Raw genomic sequence first — 21,504 nt, forward strand, 5'->3', positions numbered from 1 at the left:
GGAGGGATTTCTAAGAGCAAATTGGGACTAAATGTGGAACGCGATGCCCAAAAAGCACATGTGAAAAAACATCACCAAATTTACCTGCCAAATGTCATTAATTGGGTGTGTGGGAGGTAAACTAATACAGACTGCATGTGTCTAAAACCTGACGATAGAGGAGAGGAAAGAAAAAAAGAAAGACTTGGAGGATGGCAAAGAGACATAAATCCCAATGAGGAAGAGTTTAGGAACTTAATGGGTTGTGTTATTGCTTGTCACAAAGCCACCAGTGAATAAAAAGTATATTCTTATTATTTCAGGAACCTCTGGCTCTATAAGGAACTTTTTGTCTGGATCCATAAAGGGTCTTTCATTTTAAAATACTAGAGGGAAGATCAATCTTTCATCAGATGTCTGTGAGCTAAATAATAAAAGACACAATACACAGCACTGACTATTAAATCATTACTATTAAAATTATGTGGTGTTAAACAGCCAACAGATTTTAATCAGGAAAATGAAGACTTCACAGTGAGGCTGATCTTACGGATCTGGTTGGTGTGGCCTCATATTGTAATGAGCTCATTTACATCTCGGTCTACTGGGAAATTAGTAAAAAAAACTTTAGTAACCACCCTGTTAAGTCAACCAATGCCTCGGGGCATACAGGTACACACCCCAAACACACACACACACAGTTAACAGACACACTCACACATACTAGAGTTGAGCAGGATGAGCGCTTTGAGGCAGACATACTCCTCCTTCTGCAGCTTCAGCTCTCTGAACCTGGAAGAGCCGGCCAGAAGCATGTCAAAAATCTCCATGATCCCCTCAACACAGCTTCCCTCGTCCCTGAGAGAAAGAAAATGAATAAGTAAGAGAAAAGAGACGCGATAAAAGAAAATTATGACGACAGAGACAGACAAAAAAAAGAAAAACATGGTTATAAGTAGACAGAAAGAGAGATGTAGAACAATACAGAAAATGGGGGGGAAAGGAGAGAAATGTCTCCATGTTAAAAAAAAAAAAAAAAAAAAAAAGATTTCTACTATTTATAAGAAATAAGAAAAATAATTCAATAAAAATGAATGTATTTAAAGTTTTTTAATTAAATATTATTTATTTATATATCAGAGTGAATGGCAAAGCACAATTATGAATGCTTTAAGGCTGGTACACCCTGCAACAATTACATAGACGGTCTACAGGTTTATGTATAAAACATCTCTATTTCCAGTGTGGCATTGAAACGCAAGAATCAACACAAACAGACACACACTGATAGTATACTGATAGAGGAGTACACTTACTACTTAAGAGTGGTTTTGTCAAATAAGCCAGTGTTATGGGAACATTCCAAGGTTAGTTAAGACCTCACGAGGTTTTGACTCTTTCCTTTTGATGGTTCCTTTTTTTAAGTGGAATTGTATATGTACAGTACTATAAACTTAACACAAATTGTGAATTACTTGTCTTAAATGTTTTATTTACTACTTTAAATAAATAATACAATAATAAAATAGTTTTGTAAGCATTTTTATGTAATTTATTAGTATAAGCTCTTTAAAAACGTAACTATCAGATTTTTCACAAGTTAGTCTTAGTTAGTTCTAAATGAAAAGTCGTGAACTACACTAAGGGGTGTAACGGTACACAAAATTCACGGTTCAGAGGAAGAAATGCAAAACAAAATTGCTTGTCGTTATAATTTGTAAATAAATAAAATAAACAAATAAATAAAATGTTAAATAATATTTTATTCAAATAACAGAATAAATCAAATAAATGCAATGCACTTTTTATTATTCTGATTAAATTGATTAAATAAAATTAGGTAAAAAATTAAAAAAGTTATTAGTTAATCTACTTAACTGTTCTACTTATTTTAGCATAATTCATACATATTCATTTCTTCCGTCCTTCATTCGTTCACTCCCTCGATATATGGAATGTCAGGAATTTTTTCTTTTAAGAGAATTGTTTAAGCTGGACATTTAAGCCCGCCACTTAATACGATCCTAAGGGAACTCAGATGTTCCACAAGTTAAAAGGACTGCATTTAGTACACGTGTACCAAACCGAAACCCCTGTACCGAAAAATCTCGGTACGAATGTGTGTACCATTACACACCTATTATATATATCTGTTGCAGATTTGTATATTTCAATATAATATACAACATAATGATTGGTCAGAAAGTGTGGATGAAAGTGTGTTTTTATTGATACAGTAAAGTTTTCTGAAAGAAGACTGGTCACCTGCTGAGTTTGAGGTCCGGGGTGAAGATGAGTTTTCCCGGCTGATCAATTGACCTCCACATCAGGCCTAGCATGAGCACCTCCAACCAGCAGCATTCTAACAAATGCACCTGATGGGCCAGGCTCAGCTCCATGAAACCTGATTAGAATAGAAGTGTTAGAACATGCACACATCAGTTTTCTAGACACAGTAATACTTTAAGTGCATACATTCTTTACATGTTACACAATGTTTTCACTCTCACACACAAAGACCTGGAATTTTCTTGGCCCAGCTGATCATGAGTACGAGCTCCTTGTCAGCGAGCTGTGTGAGTGACATCATCACAGTGCTCTGCGTGTATGGTTTGTTCATCTGCTGCCTCAGGTAGATCTCTGGTGGCTCTGCCTCTAAGATGCAGTGCACCAGCTGCTCAGGGGACAAACCGGAAAATCCATTCTCCGCTGGCACTCTGGAATCCGGGAGGGAAAGCGAGAGATGAAGCGGGGTGTTAGGATGTCTCTGGGCATGACCTCTGACCCCCACAATCCTGGCAGAGCCATCTCTGATCTGGATGGTCCGGCGGTGGCGGGAGCCTCGATAACCACAACGCTCACGTCGTGCACCTGCCAAAACATGAAGTGTTGCACAGATGCATTTTATTAGGTAAGATTTTAATAAATCTCATTTATAGCAATTCAATGTTATTATATTGTAACTTGTTGTTAATTTGAAATGATTCCATGTTGTAACACACCAGTCATAAAAAATTTCACTGTTTGAATCTTACTTTGTATAGTTAAAAAATAAATGTGACTAGGAAGAGGAAAGAGAGTGAAATTTCCAGTGTGTGTCAGTGTTTTTCTTGTTTTCCCTTTTCATTTCTTTTTAGTAAAGGCAAGATTCTGAGTATAGGAAAAAGCAAACAGAAATGATAAACACGGCAGCCTACCGCACTTCATCATTCCCACTTCGTAGCACTTGCGTAGACGGCAGGCTTGGCAGCTCTTGCGACGATTCTTGTCAATCGTGCACTGGTTGGTGGCTGGACAGATGTAGTCGTTGTGTCCTGAAGTGGATACAAAGTGACAGAAATTCACACTGTTTCACTATCCTACACTGGTGTATTAAAGCAACAAAAATGCACAAACTTACTTATACACCTACTTATACTAAACAAACTAGTGCCGTGTTCACTGCATACCTGTGTACCTATTCTAGAGTGTTACTATGCAATAACACTAACCAGGTTGCCTATTACGGTTAGTCCTTAACAAAACTGCCAATGAAAAGAGTTCGGCTATATGTACCAGTTTGCAAATGTATCCAGGTTTAATTTTTAATATAATGTCAGTTTTTAATTTAAGATGTGGGCCATGATTATTACAACCACTATGCAAAAACAGGGAAAGCTCAGTGTACATATAATCAATGAACATTTTACACTTTGACTGAATGAACAGATGTTTTGGCTCTAGTAAATTTCACTTTTAATATCTCAGATTGTAAATAAAAATATAAATGCAGAGATTACATGAACAATGCTTCTCTGCTTCATGTTGGGCCATAACACCATCCTGGTATGGATTCTTTTCACACAACTAAGTCAATTATATGAATAATTCGTTTTTTACTCCCGTACAATAAACTACCTACATTAAGTCCTATACTACAGAACTGGAATTTTTATAAAAATATATGTGGGAAGATCACAGAAATATAATAATGTTTATTTTAGTTTTATGAGGCCCCCTCATAAGACCCACTCATATAACATTGTTATAGGATGACAGGTTATTAAATGCACAAACTTTTTTATCATGAGCACAGGAGGATTTGCTTTAAGCAAATCAAGCAGCCAAGATGGATCACTTAATTGGGATTTTGCCTAATTGAGTAGAATAGAAGAGCACGACAGGTGTAAATCTTAAGACAGAACAAACTTTTGTGAGCATGTAGTAGGACCACAAAAAACTGCAACGCCAAATTTTAACCCAATTTGCATAGTGAAACAAAAATTAGCATAGAATACTAATCACCTTAAGTCACACATGAACGTCTACAGCTTTATTTTCTATTCGACTCAAATACTGATTTCAGTCTCTAAATCAGCAAGTCATCTAGACCAACATTAAAGGGCACACACTCCCAAGCTGAACTGACACACTTGCATTCACCTAAGTTGGTCTGCTGCTGTTATTTTTCAGTTATTTTGTCCTGCACAGACCACTGCAACCAAAACCGGTTAGCTGTTGCTGTTTTTCATAAACGAGTTCACGATGCAAAACAAACAAGCCGTTTAAATGGGTAAAACAAAACAAAAACGCATACAGTTGGAAAAGAAGTTTTGATTCTATAAGATAGCTTTGATACCTTGAATGCTCCTCTTGAAGAAAGCTTTGCAGCCCTCACAGGACCAGACGCCATAGTGGTAGCCTGACGCATAGTCATGACACACAACACAGAAGTGCATGTCGCTCTTGGCCATGGCACCCGATGACGAGGAAGAGGAGTTTAGAGCTTCCTCGTCGTCTTCCGGTCTCCTCTTAAACAACTTTGAATGAGACATGAAAGAGCTGTGGAGAGAAAGTATGAACTACATTCAGTGGACTAAAAACAGTAGCCTGATACCAAATAAGCAACAAGAGAAGTTTTTAAAGCAGCAAATAAAATACTTGTGCTGTTATAAAAAAAAATAACCAGTGACTATAGTGTGGTGATAAAGATTGACTATTACCCCACCAATAATTTTTGTATCACAAGTGTATTATTCCGATTATACCTCCTTGATCCTCTTATATTAAGACAATTATATTTTGCATAGATGCGAGATTCGTTAAGCCCCTCCACTTCACCTGTTTCGACCGGTGGTGTGTGGCTTGGTGTCGACCCAGGCGGTGTGTATCTGTGGCTCGGTGAATGGCAGTGCATGTGGGCACTGCAGGGATAGAGCAGGCATGGTACAAGTGTTGTGCGTGGGCCAGAAGAGTGACGGGCTGAGTTGAGGTGCCGTGGAGGAGTTCTCAGACACAGACGGACCATAAAAAGATATCTCGGCGTTGCTGTTATCTGCATATGGAGAAGGGATACAAACAGTTCCTCTGTCCACTCCTACAGACGTAGGGAATAGAGAAGGAAAAAGTGGAGACGCTGCCTCCTGATCCATGCCCTTTGCTATTTGCAGGGTGGGAGACGATGAGGAGCTCACAGTGAAGCTGAGAATTCAAACCAGGTCCTGGCTTACAAGCCTGTAACCATTACAGAGCTGAAAAAAAAAGTACTATAATAAATATACACATGCTAGTCAAACAACCTGAAACATGCAATAAGTAGAAATAAAAAAATAAAAAAACATATCAAAACAGGTGTAACTGATCAACCTAGACATTGTGTCCAAAGTTCGCTCTGGGATATTTATTTATGTTTATGACTTCCACTGTTTTAAATCTCATCTTCATGACAATGTTAAGTGCTGGGAACGGAGTGTTACAAACAGAAGCCAGAGTCCACAGGACATTTTTATTAGGGCTGATCCAAATCTGTCATTATGGCCCAGGCCAAGAATGAAACACAGACAGAAAAAGTCCAAAACACAGAGGTCGAAAACAAGTCATGACTAGAAACGAAGGGTGAAAAAGAACCAAGGGAATCTGAAACTAGTCACAAAGGCAAACCCTCAGGATTATGCTTCAGGACTGATGTCTAAAAAAGTTTGCAAGCAACATGGAGGAGAATAATCAGTTAAAAAAATTAATAAATAAATTTTATGAACGTTACCTGTGGCTATGCAACAACATAAAAAGAAATTCTATAAAAGTGTGTGGAAATGGTTTGGGGAATAACACATACAGGTGTGATGATCAGGGGTCCGCATTGGGCCATATAGTGTAGTTCTTTCAGGAGGAGCATTCAAATGGACGACCTCAAAAATGTGCACAACCATAAACGTCGAGCATGTGCATCACCTACTGAGAAGTTTTTAGCTTGCCATGTGTTTCATGGAGAAACAGAAAGTACTTGTGATTGTATAAAAGGCTTCTTTGAACTCAAGGTGTGGGAATGAGTCTTGTGTGCCTTTCGTTTTTATGTTCACAATGTGTATCCTGATATAACCTTAATATTTAAGACGGATATTGTTAAAAGGGTGGACAGTGGGCAAATGCGCTGAGACAGCTCTCTTCCAAAGCCCTTGGTGATTTTATTTCCCTATGAAGCCCTACACTGAGTGCTGCAAGGGTTGACTTGAACTAAAGATTTGCAAAAAATTTGCACAATTAGAAACGCAGTTAGGAAAAACATATCCAGCCCAAAAACCTAAATGAATTCAGACCAGACATCTCCTAGAAAGTAACAAAGACATTGTGTCAATGTTCCCCTTAACCACAAATTCTTCTGACACTGATAAAAGTGTGATAGAAATTTGTGTTCTGCTGAAATAGTAAGAACACATGGAGGAGAAGAAAAAAAAAAGATGAGCGATACTTTTTCTTTCTGTAGGTCTTACTGTAGTTTCATAAAACGGATTCTGGGTTGATGTATCCTTGAAAGATTGTTACTTTAAGTGCACTTTTTGTAGAAAATATGTCCCAGACAGGATAACTAGTCCATAGCACACTTATTTCACCACTTATGTCGCATCGACACAGTCTGAAGTCCATTACTACTATCGAGTGCCAGATCAATAGATATCATCTTTTTGGGGGGTTTTTTCCTCCTGAACATTTTACATTACATTTTAGAACCAATCATTGGATTTTTTTTCCCTCTCTACAATGGCAGCGCATCTAAAAGAAATGCTCTGTGTTCATGAGATGGATAAGATAGCGTCCTTGAACTATGAGGGGGAAAATAAACACAAAAAAGTGTGTTAAAGGTCTTTTGGGCTCTTTTTTTTGCATAACAGTGTCAATAGACACAGACAGGCTGAGGGTCAACAGTGCTACGACTTGTGACAAAAAGAACAAAGTGAACTACACTTATCACAAACCCGGAGCAGAAAACAACAAAGCAAGAAATTAAGAACGGCGATGCGTCTGTATCCCGGAAACAATATTTCAACACTTCGACAGAGCCAATATGTGTGTGTGTGTGTGTGTGTGTGTGTGTAGAAATCAGGTTTTTTTTTTATTCTAATGACGTTAAAAGCATCTCCACAAGACACACATTAATACAGTAAAAATGATACCTAATGTCATTCCCAGCATCCCATCATTAGTGCCTTACTGAACAGAAAAGAAAACCAGTTTAATGACTGAATATCTGTGCTGTCTAATCAAATACGAAACGTCTCACGAAGTGAAATTTGACACCTCTTTCAATTCACACTGTACATACACGATATTAAGGTATATAAATCTCCAAACAGTTAAAAAACAACCTCAAAATGATTGTTAGGTGAAACCTAAATGGCTGATGTGTCCACCATATCTGAAACACTGCATAGGCATCAGAAGGTTCATGTAAATTTTTTTTACGCCATATAGCCAAAGGTTTTTTTTCCACCCTCAGCCATATGTGGTTCTTTCTCTAACAGTTAGCACAAAGTTGAGGGCACACAATTGTATAGAATGTCTTTGTACGCAAAGAATAAGATTTTCCCTTCACCAGAACTATGAGACCAAACCTGTTCTTGCATGACAATGCCCCTGTGCACAAAGCAAACTCCATGAAGATATGGGTTACAAGGGTTGGAGTGGAGGATCTTGAGTGGTCTGCTAAATAGTCTGACCTCAACCCTACTGAACACCTTTAGGATGAACTGGAACACTGACTGCACCCCAGGCCTCCTCGCCTCGCCTAAAACAGTACCTGACTTTACTAACACCCTTGTAGCTGACTGAATCTAGGGTTAAGTCCAAAATCCTAGAAGGATCAGGGCTTATTATAAATCGGGAGCAAATGTGGAATGGGATATTCAAAAAGCACATACCAAACTTGTGGTCAGGTGTCCACAAGCTTTTGTCCATAAAGTACATGTTATATGGAACATGATAAATTTGAGGCAAGGAAGAATGACTCCAGATATCCCACATTTCCTATAGGACATTTCATAGGACAAATAAGGCAACAACATTCTCAGGACCGGTGTGAAAAAATATCAGATCAGGACAGAGGTTTTTTTTGTTTTGTTCTTTGCCCTCCACAGATCATGCTGACAGTCTGCACTGATGCTTCCATGAACTTTTTTGTGTTATATGAAAGCAAAGTATCAAAGGTTGCATTTCTTGTTCCAATTCAGAGGAGCAGAACGAATAACACTGAAGACTTTTCCCTGCAAACTAAGCTCAGTGGAGTAGAAACGAGCGATAAGTCTCATGCTGCCAAAAAACGTTCAGTTACATTACAGAGCTCTTTTCCCATTTGGCAATGGTACAACAGGAAACAATTAAAACTATAACCTGTGTGCGTAATTTGTGGTTTCTTCTCTGCAGCATCACACACATGCCTTAAATTGTTTTCAGACTCACTCAGTCCAAACTCTAATCCATTTCAAATGTTTTTTTTATTTATTTTTTTGTTAATTTCCTCATACCCATTTGGCCAAGATTTTTTCCAGCACAATAAATAATAATTTTTTTGGCTTAAAGATTCACAAAGAAATAAATTTATGAGTCAAAACCAGAATAAAAAAAAACAAAAAAAAAAACAAGTGTACAAATTTAAATTTCTAAGTCTTATTCCAGAAATTACTGGGCAGAAGCAGCTACATACTACGTATTTTATTCCCTTGAGAAGACAAAGTTTTACAGCACAAACCGGGTGCTTTTTTTCATTCAAATCTCTCCCAGATGTCTGTCAAGCTGCTCTTAAAAAGACACCCAATCCATCAAAAGAAAATCTGGCATATACAATTTTAAAACATATGCAAAAAAAGGTTGCTTTGGCATATCAGTCCTTTCTAAAAGTAAAAAAGAAATTCCTACTCCCTATTTCTAAAGCTCTTGGGTGTTGGTTTCTGTCAGTGTGCACAAAGAATGTTTGAGTTTATTATTGTGAAATAAAATTTGTCCATACTTGTTCGACTAGGCAAACATCGGTCATTTATTTTTCAGTCATTTATTTTTCAGTCATTTATTAACATTTAATTACCATTAGCAGAAGTGAAAAATTTTCAGTGAATTTGACCCTTTTACAGCACTGAACATTTCACAAAGTTCCCAATCACTGCAGTTGATAACTAATATGATAAAAACATTTAAAAAAACAAGCAAATTTTCCTGTTGTTTTCCTCATAAATTCAGAGTGAAAAATCTGCTTTATGTGATACTTCTGACGGAAATATACAAGCAAAAAACATTGCACAAGACTGAATCGACATCTCTCCTCTACTGACTGGTGGCTAAAGTTTGCTGAGTGTTTCTTTCACTATAATATGGACAGAGCTGCCTGGAAATAAACTTATCACTTCCTTCCACCTGTTTGACTACATCATTCTTGACCTTTTTTTGGGACAGACAAACAGCCAAGCTTATTGATGATAATTAGCCTCTGCAGTGATGATCGTGCCCGAAGTCACATTTAGAGGGTCACTGAGAACCTAGGGAGATTACAGTCTCAGATTTAGTGCAATGTTGAACTTATTCAATTAAAAATGGCAGCAACAGCACAGCGATTATAGAAACGGCAAAATGTCATTCATGTGTGATGCTATTATATGTCATTATGTTGACAAAAATAGATGCTGAAATATCATCTAATTTTCTCTGCAATTAGGGGAAAAAATCTCAATCTGAAAGATGGCACAGTCTTTATAAATACAGTGCAAGGTAAACGTTTGGACAACTTCTCCTTCAGTGTTTTTTCATTATTTTTTATTATTTTCAACATTGTACATTCACTTGAGGCACTTGTATCTTGAGGAGCTCCCATAGGTAGGTGTTGAGTGCATGTTGGCTGCTTATCTTTCGCTCTCCGGTCCAAGTCATCCCAAACCATCTCAACTTGGTTTAGATGGGATGATTGTGGAGGACAGGTCATCTGATGCAGCACTCCATCACTGTTTTTCCTAAACAAATAGCTTTTACGTACCCTAGAGGTTTCTATGAGGTCATTGTCCTTTCCGAAAACAAATTATGTTCCCACTAAGTGCAAACCAAATGGGATGGAATATCGCTGCAAAATGCTGTTGTAGCCATGTGTTGGGCCTTCAATTTTGACAAAATCCCCAGTAGTGTCACCAGTAAAGCACCTCCACACCTCCTCCTCCATTCTTCATAGTGGGAAAAACACATTCAGGAACCATCCATTCACCCCCTGTACGTCTAACAAAAACAGAGATTGGAACTAAAAATCTGAAATTTGTAGTTGTCAAATCAAAAGACAGTTTTCCACTGATCTATTGTACATTCCTTGTGTTTCTTGGCCTAAGCAAGTCTCTACTGCTTGTTGCTTTTCCGAAAGAAATGGTTTCTTTGCCGCTATTCGACCATGAAGGCCTGACACACACAGCTGCATCAGACCGGTGGATGCTGAAATATAATAGCATAATAATTCTAATAAACTTATACTCTGCAGCAGAGGTAGCTCTTGGTCTTCCTTTCCTGTTACGGGTCTGTTGCATATAAGCGTTTAATGGTTTTGGCAACTGCAGTCGGGGTTACATTTGAAGTTCTTGAGATTTTTCTGACTGTCTTTTCTGTTTTCTTAAATGAGAGTTTCTTGTCATAATATGTCACTTTTATGGACTGATGTTGCATTCAGGATGTAATTCCCACCTCAAACTAAGTGATTCCTGAATAGAATTCATCGTGTCCCTGTCCAAGATAAGGTGCTTACTGTAGCATTCTGATGCTTTTGAAGAAAGCTTTAATAGCATAGATAAGATCCTACCCAGAGTTTAATACACTCACATTATAAAGATGTCATGGCAAGCCAAGATTGACTACTGTTGTAAATGAGACTTGTACAGCAGGTTTACTATGATTACTTTTTTAATCTTTAGTCATCTTTCTTAAGGCCTTCCCTGCATTATTCATTCATTTCAAAATACCACCAATGTGCTTATAAGGGTGGTAAGATCATTACATTGATTGCAAGTCTAAAGATCCTATAGCCTGGCAGATGAATTATCTGAAAATAATCGTATAAATTTTTTCTAAACTGGATGTGAAATTCTCTGTAAATTAAGTGTTTTGAAATGCTGGCTATAAAGCGAACGAGCGGCACGAAGAAAAAGAGAAAATGAAGAGAAAAGACACGTCAGCAGCCCAGGAAATCCACTCGAGCCAAGTGACCTTGGATCTGGAACGCTAACGTGCACAAACACACACACACGGGTAAATCATGATGGGCTTGTTAAGGAGCTGATTAGTTTATTCATACAAATACTTGACTATATTCAGTATAATGCGAGAGTGTAAAGGTAAGGTGTTTTGCTCAATACACGGCTCTCTATTCAATACAACTGGTTATTCTTGTATATTCTATACATTTACTCTATGGACAAACATATTGGAACACCTGAAAGCTAAACCAAATACATGTTTGGTTCTTCCACAAACTGATCACACAAAAGTGAAGACACAAGTGTATAGGATGCCATTGGATGCTCTAGCATGACATTTTTCTTTCACTTGAACTAAGAGCTGTAAACCTGTTTCAGTATGACAATGCCCCTGTGCATACAGCAAGGTCCATGAAGATATGCTTACAAGACATACAATAAAATAAGTTGCAATAAAGCTCTGACCTCAACCTCCTTCGTATACCTTTGGGATGAACCGGAATGATTACTGCTGTTTTTTTAAGCCAGCTTCTGCACCTGACGCACAAGGACTCAACTTCTTTGATGGACCCTTGCGAGGTCTGTTCCGAGTGCAACCCGTCTTGGAAAAACTTTGTATGTCCCTGTAGGGAGCAACAATTACAATTCTCAATTTTTGCCATTGAGGTGCCATGCTGAAGGTCCAGTAAGAGAGAACTGTACTTAAAGAACCATATTTTTAACTGCTCTAATACAAGATACAAAAATCTGTATGGTCCTCTCATGCGGACAAAAACATGAACATGATGAATAGGACATGTGGCTCTGCCTGGGTAAACGACATACAGCTGTTATCACGTATGATGTACTCACTTTTTTGGCAGCTATTTTGTCAATAATGGCTGTATGTTGAGTTATTTTAGAGGACAGTAAAGCTGTACTTTTATATACTGTACTTATATATTGACTATAAAATATGGGCATAGTCGTTCACCTCCCCGCGGTGTCCCATGGAAAACCTGTACCCTCTCTTTACACTCCTGGAGGAGAGCGGGTATAAGGGCTAAGAAACGACACAGAAGGCCACTGTAAAAATACGAGCCAAATTCTCTTGCTAGAGGGATTGCAATCCAGTAAGAGTCTAATCTCACGGGACAGATACAAAGTGCCGATAGAAAAATGGTGCCTCATTCAACGTGCGGACCCTGGCAGATACCATACGTACAAATGGCCACCACATTCACCATAAGCTGCAGCAGATCATCGCCGGCTGCGAGAAGAACTCCATCGACTTCATCGCCATTTAAGAACATCGACTCAAATCCAATCATCCGATCAGCTCACAAAAGCACGATAAGTGGACGCTGGTGCACACGAACTCAACCAGTGAGTGCCACGGCGTCGCCGCTCTCTACAGCGCAAGGCTCTCACCGCACGTCTATGCGGTGGAGCACAAATCGGACCGCATCATCGCCACACATATAGAAGGCAATCCAAAAATATGCATCATCTCGGCTTATGCTCCCACCAACACATCATCCGATGACGCGAAAGATGCCTTTTATAACGACCTGAGCAACCTCATCTTCCAGATTCAGCCACACACCGTTATCATCATAGCAGGAGACTTCAATGCACGCATTGGCCTTGACAGCCACGACTCGAATCCCTCAGTCGTCGGTCCGACATAGCCTCTACGACCACTCAAATAATAACGACCAGCGCATGATCGACCTATGCGAAGCAGCAAAACTTCGACCAGCAAACTCCCACTTCCAAAACCGCCTCTCGCGCCTCATCACATACACCAGCCCAACGGATAAGCGGCACCAACTCGACCACATCATGGTGAGCGCCAAGTGGTGGAAGTCTATCCGCAACTGTCGAGCCTAAAACACCATCGACATCGGGTCTGACCACAAAGTGGTGAGTGCACAGTTTCAGATCTCCTTGCGCAGCGCCAAGCGACCACCAGATGGGAGATGCAAGTTCAACTGGGAGAAACTATCCGACCAAAACAACAAGGACAAGTTCAACATTATGCTGCAAAACAGGTTCAGTTCGCTCATGGTCGAAACGCCGAAGTCAGCAACGCAAATCAAAGAGATCGACAGACGAGCAAACGCAGCTGCATCCAGCAGATCACCATCCTGCGACGCATAATAGACGGGGCGCACTCACAAGACAACCCACTATTCATCACCTTCGTTGACTTCAAGAAGGCTTTCGACTCAATCGACCGAGACATAATAAGGGTCTGCATAACTGCATCCGCATGGCCGAAGACGAACCAGTCAATCGTTTCGTCCTGTACGAGTCCAAAATTCGACCATCACTTCGACCCGGCGCGCCAAGGAGGACGTTATGACAACAGATCTCGTCATACCTCATTCCTAAGGGCGAGGAGCCACTCAGCACCAAGGAAATTCGAGCATTAGGAAAGAACAAGGAACTGTCTAGTAAACATTTCGTCGTGCCTAAACCGAAGAAGCCTCCGGACCCTTCAACCTAGACTCGACCGATGATGATGATGATAAAATATATACAAGTTTTATTTCTATAGTATTGTCCCTTGAGATGAATACTAATACAAAAGCAAAAGTTTTGACGTGGTTTTGTCTCGCATTCAAAAGACTAATACTCATACTGTGAGATAGTGAAACTTTTAGAAGAAAGCTTCCTGATGATGGTTAAGTCAATGTGTGACTGAAAGTACTGTCAAAACCCTTCTTTTCCTAGTGAATCTACAACTTAGCATTAAGTAGTAGATCAATGTCAATGGTGACTTGACAGATGTTGGCCAGATCTGTCTCAACACAATATATTTTAAAGGTCTACTGAGATTCGAAATCCTTCAAGCACTTTATCCAAGCAAGTGTGTGCCTTTCCTAATCATGTGCTAATCAACTTCGAGTGCCACAGTTAGACTCCAGGTAAGTTCATTCATCTAAACATGCTTTGGTGGTGTGAAAATCGGGCGCTATAGTTCAACATACAACTAAGACTAAGCGATGCGAAAAGATAACCCAAGAACGTTGTTTTATCCACAATAGCTTTGTGCAACAATAAACACACACTCTGATGGTTATATCTACAACTAGCAGATTTCAGTTTTAGACACAGCTGCTGCTAATGAAGCAGCAAGGACAAAACCTTCCCAGACTTTTATAGACTTTCTGCATCATTGAATGTAACTAAATATTTAAATGGGAAAAAAAAACGTTATTCTTTACCACATTAAAAACTGGACGTGTTGCTACTGTTTAAGAGGAATAAAACAATTCAGGACATGCTACTAAAAAAAAAAAAAAAAAAAAAAAAAAAAAAAAAAAAGAAAACAAAACAAAAGACACTTCAGACTGACAGCTTTAACACACTATTGTCATCGACTGTTTTCCTGTAACAGCACACCCAACATTTTTACAATACATTAGTAATCAATAAACAAATCATTACTGGTCTGTCCATTGTGTTTTTGAATTGCAATTGAAAAACTAAATCCAACTTATGATGCCTTTATTCCTTTTTGATATAACATTGAAAGCAGAACAAAGAAAATGGCTTTTATTGTTTGAACACACGAAAGAGAAAATTATAATTTTCTCTATTCGTTTAATCACACAGTGTTGTAATAAAAAAAAATTCACTATCAATTATGATCATTGACCTAAAGTGCACAATTTTTCCACTATAACATCCAGTCCTAAACTGGAAGTAAAAGGGCATTTTACAGGTGCTTTTTTATTAGGGAAAAATAACAACTCGGGATTGCCATAAATGATACTAGTTAAACATATTAAAAAAATCACCGAAAAATCTATAACAGTTTGGGGAGGGGTTTTCAGGGGCAAATCATTTAGTGCTGCAGTTATTTCATTGTTTGTTTTTTACTTTCAAAACAAACAAATGAAAGCAATGCAAACAGTCATCCCTTTCTTAATCGTTTTAAATTATTTCTCGAAACAAGCAGCGGAAGGAACAGTGCTAGCATGCTCATATACTCGTTCACCCCTGCAACTTTTCCATTTAATATTAATAACAGAGCCTAAAAAGGCGTGGATTTTATTTAATGACAAAAACATTCTATGAACTAAAGAATGCTAAACTAAAACCCCTTTTTGTTTAATTATGTGCAAGGAGTTTAGTTTTGTTTCGAATAATGAAAGAGAAGAGACTGAAAACTTGCTGTATCTATGACCTTTTCATTCAAAATGTCAACATTCAAATTAAAAAGAGCAAATATCTAGAGAAAAGGCAGTTCTAATTTTTGGTAGAAAAACTCTACAAACTTATAATTGCTAGAATGTGAAATATTGGAGTCTACAGTCATGTCATTTGCACTTGGGGTATTTTTTTTTTTTTTTTTGCACAGATGCTAATTAAAGTGAAATATTTTCAGCAAGCAGAGAGGAGTGTAATGGCGGATTAATTCAGGGACCTTAATTTTCTTCAAAATCTGTAAATCTGTTTTCTTTTTTTTTAGGTTATTGGTCCTTACAGCCGTTAGACATTAGACGCACACCAAATACAAATGGAAGCCTTTCAAGCAAATCACAAGCTCATCTTCGATCAATCAGGGGGAAGATCAATGGCTGGCTATGACCACCAGCAGAAAAGAAAATTAAGGTTAACAGTAATAAACACAACAAAAAAATATCATTTAAAATGATAAGCATCTGATCAGTGTCAGGTTTGTTGCCATAACTAGCCCCATTAGAGAGCGCTGTAAAATTAATCCTTGAACTGCACAGAAATACTTATTTACTCATCATCCTTAGCAAAAAAATAAAAAAATAAAAGTTTGTGAATACCACCAGATATTTTGAATATTTTGATCACAATCATGTTTCAGTTGATTTTTATGGAACGGAAATAGCAAAAATAACTTTGTGTTCACAACTACCAAAAAGGCTACATGTCGATGCATCGCTTACTCACAAAAACATTTGTCAAATCTTTAATATCTATAACATTTATTTGATTTATGTTTGCCACACGCAGCATCCTGAGAACTAACTGAACAGTTATGAAACAGAAAAGACTTAGAGTTTTGCGGTTCTGTGAATGTGTGCGAGACATGGATAGTTGAAATGGCAAAACACAGCAGAGGTAAAGGTGAAAGGGCTCACTGCCAACATGTGTTAACAAGATGGTATCCGAGTCAAGCTGTTCCCTTCAAGTGGAGCGCGCACACACACACCTCTGCCTATCTACCCGTGTACAGCACTAAAAGAGAACTGACAGAACTTTTTTTATTATTGGTAATGAAAAAGAATCAAACAAGAGATTATTATTGTGAGTAACTTGTTTATCACCTCAGTGTGCATTGTTAAATTATGCAGTCAGAATAGGGGCAATTGAGAGAGTAAACCTTATTGCTCCTTATTCTCAAGCCTGTAAATGAATGCCTTGTCCAGGTCTGTTGCAGTATTGGGCCCTACTGATAGAATAGTAAAAAAAGTCAATGTTTAAGATTAATTCAGCTCGGTTTCATCCTAATGAAAGCATATTATTGAAAAAAACTTCTATGAAGGAGTGTTTTGAGTTCAAAATCCAATAATTGTTTTAGTCTCTGAACTGAATTTTTATCCCGTCTATTTATTTATTTTAATCGATCACTAATGTTAGACTTTTCAAAACTTTCAGCAGAATTAGCGTCCACACAAGTCGGGCTATCCTAAAGTAAGACCGTGAAGTTTCTGATGTGATGCACACATTGATTCGAGTAATATTTTCTTGAATGTTAACTAACCCCATCCAAGTATCGCAACACTTCATATTTAACCCATGTCATCATGAGCATCATTCACTCCTTCCCTTTGATAAAATTTTCTTTTTTTCTCTCCAAAATAACAAACTGACTTTTTTATGAGCACTTTTCCTTTAATTGAAGGGGAAAAAAAGACTGTGATCAAAAGCTTTCAGCGATGTCACCTCCCTACTTCAGCACAGAGCCAGACATGCATACCAGTGGTGAACAAAGGGCCAAGGACAGGACGAAGAACCCCTACACAGATTCACACAAATGCAATAACTACACACCATCCTAATAAGGCCTCACAGTACGCTCATGGCGATTCAACTATACAGTCCTTCCTATACACAGAGACATACACATAAAACACGCCCAGAGTTCCCCTACCCCTTACATTCACACAATCCTTCCAGTTCTTAGAGCCTGGTTCTGTCACTCTCTCTTACTCTCTCTCTTAATTAAGAGAAGAGTAGCACTTGAGAAAACTCCTGTATCTCTGTGAGCGTCGAGAAAAGAGAAGAAAAGGAGAAAAAAAAGGAGAAAAAAAAGGCACAGAGATGATGGAGGAGGTGAGATGGGCGTTTTGCTGCCAGAAATGAAAAGAAAAAAATAGTCCAAGAAAACAGAATAAGAGAGGAAGGTGGCAAGTTTGGAATACTGACAGAACAGAACATATAGAGAGTGAAAAACGAGAGAGAGAGAGAGAGAGAGAGAGAGAGAGAGAGAGAGAGAGAGAGAGAGAGAGAGAGAGAGAGAGAGAGAGAGAAATTAATTTTGTCCACCACCTCCCGCTGTTCATTCACCTCACTATCAGTGTATCTGCATTTCTCAATAACCGTGGCCAAGGTCCGCCTACTTTCACAGAATTTGACCAACATGGAAAATGACCCATCGTGCACGGTCAAAACTCATGTGAGAGAATCGCATTTTCTTAACACTCCACCAAAATAAAGTCAGAATTTTGTGAATGTCCATTAGTCCTATGACTCCAGAATCTGACTGGTCAGACAGTGTGCATGACTTTTTTTTGTTATTAATGCGTGTCTTCTAATGCATTATTGTTTCTATAGTAACAACTCGCATACAGGGACCTGTACGGTGAACGTGCCACATAATCTAAGATCAATAAGCAGGTTTTTTAAGTATATACACAATGTGTGACTAACTTTAATTGAAGAAGTCCCTAATGTCAGTTCTACCTGTCAACGCTTCTCAGCATGGATAAAGCTTCCCGAGAGAGGAGTTTACACTTTAATGAAAAAGAGAGACGCATTAAAAGAGAGAAACGGGCAAGAGAAAAGGTTGACAAACTATAAACTCTTAAAATGAGTGAAAGTTCATTCAGTAATTAAAAAAAATAAATAAATTTGTAATCATTGCAAATCTCAGCAGAATAAGCAGAACACCACACTCCAGACATTGGGAAGTTAGTAGCACTCTACTGAACATTGTGCCTCATTACAATTACTTTAATTTGTTGTGCACTATTCCTTACTAACAGCCCATATTAAACCTAATTACAGCCTGTGCAAAAATAAATAAGCCACAATGTCCACCAGGGTGTTAACATTCTTAGCAAAAAAAAAGGCAACTACTCGAAGCAGCTATATCAATCAAGATCTTCTAAATGTCAGTCCACATGCACAACTTGATTCGAGATGCATTTTCCTGCTGGAACTGTATTTACATTAATACACAGACGCTCGGGTAATCATTAAACCCACCACAAAGACGAACACTTTCACTGCGATGCATAAGCTTTGTTTTGTACAACTTCTTCCCCTCTATCACTATTTTTCTCTCTCTCTCTCTCTTTTTTTTTTTTTTACATTTACTCGCTGATAAGTGTGTATCACGCTGTCTTCTGGACGCTCACACTCTGCCTGCTGCACTCGTTAAGGTTATCTCCCTCTGTGTGTGTGAGTGTGTGTGTTAGTTATCTACTGGAGATGCTCCGAAACATCCATGATATTAACATCTGTTTATCTACTTATCAGAAGCCATACAAATTCCTTATTTTATAGTCCGGGAACATAACTGCCTGCTCATTAACTAGTGAATGAGGCAGTTTTACGTTTTATTTCACTTTTATTTCCCTACTCAAAGAAAAAAATAAATAAAAAACACGACACACACAACCCATTTTAAAGCCGTTACACCAATCCCATGGTATCTAATGATCAAATCAGATTATTCCTGATCATCTTATCACACTTTATAATAAGTTCCTGATCCTGCACACATCACAACATGTAGACAAATTCACAACATGCAAATAAACACAATTATAACAATATAACATTTGGTGTATGGGATAAAGTCCGTGCAACTATATGAAATGCACAGCTGAATGACGTCACTAGGAGCCTCGTCCATTCATGTCATTGTAATATGCTGTTGAATTGGACCTTGTTTTGAATGTAAAATTTCAAAATTACAACTTGTCTTTTCACACTCGTTATAAAGTAGCGCAAGATGGTTGTAGTTGTATTTTTTAATTCGCTCTTTGTTCGAGTTAAAAACAATAGCGTAATTAAGTTAGCAGAGATGCTAAAGTTTTTTTTTCCTCTCACGCCTCAGGTCAGAAGGTGACAGTTTAACGCCTGGTGCGCGCGACTGCACGTAAAAAAACACATTAAATTATCCATAACTTTTGGAAATAAGTTCAAAACTAGAATAAGACACGTTAATTTATGTCAATAGACGCTATTTAAGGCTTTAAAGTGAGTTATTTCTTTATTTTTCCGAGACTCACCCGGTAAACGAGAACAGCTGCGCGGCGGATTTTACTCTCCTCTGATCAGCTGCTGATTTGCGCGAGCCTGGGAGCGAGCGCGCGCGCAGAGAGACGGAAGAATCGGAGGGGCGGCGTCGCGTTCTGCGTAGCGAGAGCGCGCGTAGCGGGAGCGCGCTGTATAGGGTATAGCCTTCGTTACAAAAAAAGTGTCTTACATTGACGCACTACTGAGAATAAATCAATGTGCCATCAATGGTCAAATCCTTTCTTGCACCCGGATGAACTCTCGCGATTTCTCTCAATTCTAAACAACATGTGTGCTACAAGGCCTCAAAATGTTTTGGTTTTATATATATATATATATATATATATATATATATATATATATATATATATATATATATATATTTATTTATATATGCGCAATAATTATAAACTAAATGTTTTATATGGCAAAAATGCTTAATGAATACTCATGCAATATTATAATAATGTTAACATTATTGCATACACTGATCAGGCAATACTATATGGCCACAAATCAGGCATAACATTATGAGCACCTGCCTAATTTTCTGTTGGTCCACAAAAAAGTTCTGACCCATCGAGCAATAACTTCATCAGCAATTTGAGCAACAGCAACTCGTCTGTTGGTTCGGATCACAAGGACCAGCATTCGCTCCCCACATGCATCAACAGGCCTTAACCTTGAATCACTTTTAACAGAGACTGACCACTGCAGACCAGGAACATCCCACAAGAGATGCAGTTTTGGAGATGCTCTGACCCAGTCATCTAGCCAATTTTGAGAACAAAATGTTGCCACCCAATAAAAGGTGACACGATGAAGAGATAATCAGTGTTATTCACTTCACCGCTCAATGTTATAATGCCATAATGTTATGCCTGTTCGATGTACAAACCCAATGAATATTTGTTTGTATTTTTGCGTAATATGTAAATGTAAAATGTTATTGATATGGTCTTATAGCGTGAATCTTCTTGTGGGTATATGAGCTTGTCCACTTGTGAGCTGCTATATCAGAAAGGCACAGAACAACAAATCGCACAGGACAGCCACAAATATAATCTGCACGTATACAAGATTTAAAATGAAAAGGAAAAAAAAAACTAAACAAAAATCTATGACAAATTGTTTTTAGAGGATAAAGTACAGCTGTTGGGTGTATAGCCAGCTATTTAGCACACAAGCGCTCTATTTGTCCGGTGGAACTAGTTCATGCTTTCTAATGAAAGAGCTAGAAAACTTGTACTGTCCCACTGAGCACCCAGAGCAACCTAATGGCACAGTGTGTTTGTGGATTCTGACGAGGTTTTATTGGGATCGTGTCGTACAGTGCCACGTGACATTTTATTTAATGTTTGCTACAGGCAATAGTGATTAGTTGGAAAGCACTTTGTCTTTTCCCCAGGCAAATGATATATGACCTACCCATAATCCACTGCACCACTCAAAAACTATATAATGTACAGCTTTGGACACAAGGGATTGATGAGGCTGAGGTGTGTTAATGTGATTGAGAGTTTCCACAATGGTTCTGATGACATACTGATCACAGAGACCG

At 38.3% G+C, this 21,504-nt stretch overlaps 1 protein-coding gene across 5 annotated transcripts in view; it reads right to left on the bottom strand.

Moving 5' to 3' along the window:
* Positions 1-20,058, bottom strand: part of esr2b (estrogen receptor 2b) — a 25,942-nt gene extending 5,884 nt beyond the window's left edge. For 2 of the 5 annotated variants that reach the window (XM_083540464.1, XM_083540467.1), the window contains exons 1-7: positions 19,937-20,058; positions 5,080-5,489; positions 4,598-4,800; positions 3,177-3,293; positions 2,500-2,850; positions 2,245-2,383; positions 698-837 (exon numbers count right to left, since the gene is read on the bottom strand). In XM_083540464.1, coding sequence (XP_083396590.1) covers positions 698-837; positions 2,245-2,383; positions 2,500-2,850; positions 3,177-3,293; positions 4,598-4,800; positions 5,080-5,390 — 1,261 coding nt within the window. In that variant the 5' untranslated portion in view covers positions 5,391-5,489; positions 19,937-20,058. Of the gene's footprint in view, positions 1-697; positions 838-2,244; positions 2,384-2,499; positions 2,851-3,176; positions 3,294-4,597; positions 4,801-5,079; positions 5,490-11,912; positions 12,377-13,945; positions 14,760-19,936 lie in introns of those variants that run through there. The other 3 variants (XM_083540465.1, XM_083540468.1, XM_083540466.1) reach the window with 3 other exon arrangements.
* Between the last annotated feature and the right edge of the window lie 1,446 nt (positions 20,059-21,504).

The sequence above is a fragment of the Silurus aristotelis genome (genome assembly GCF_946808225.1).
Source record: "Silurus aristotelis genome assembly, chromosome: 4".
NCBI classification, from domain to species: domain Eukaryota; kingdom Metazoa; phylum Chordata; class Actinopteri; order Siluriformes; family Siluridae; genus Silurus; species Silurus aristotelis.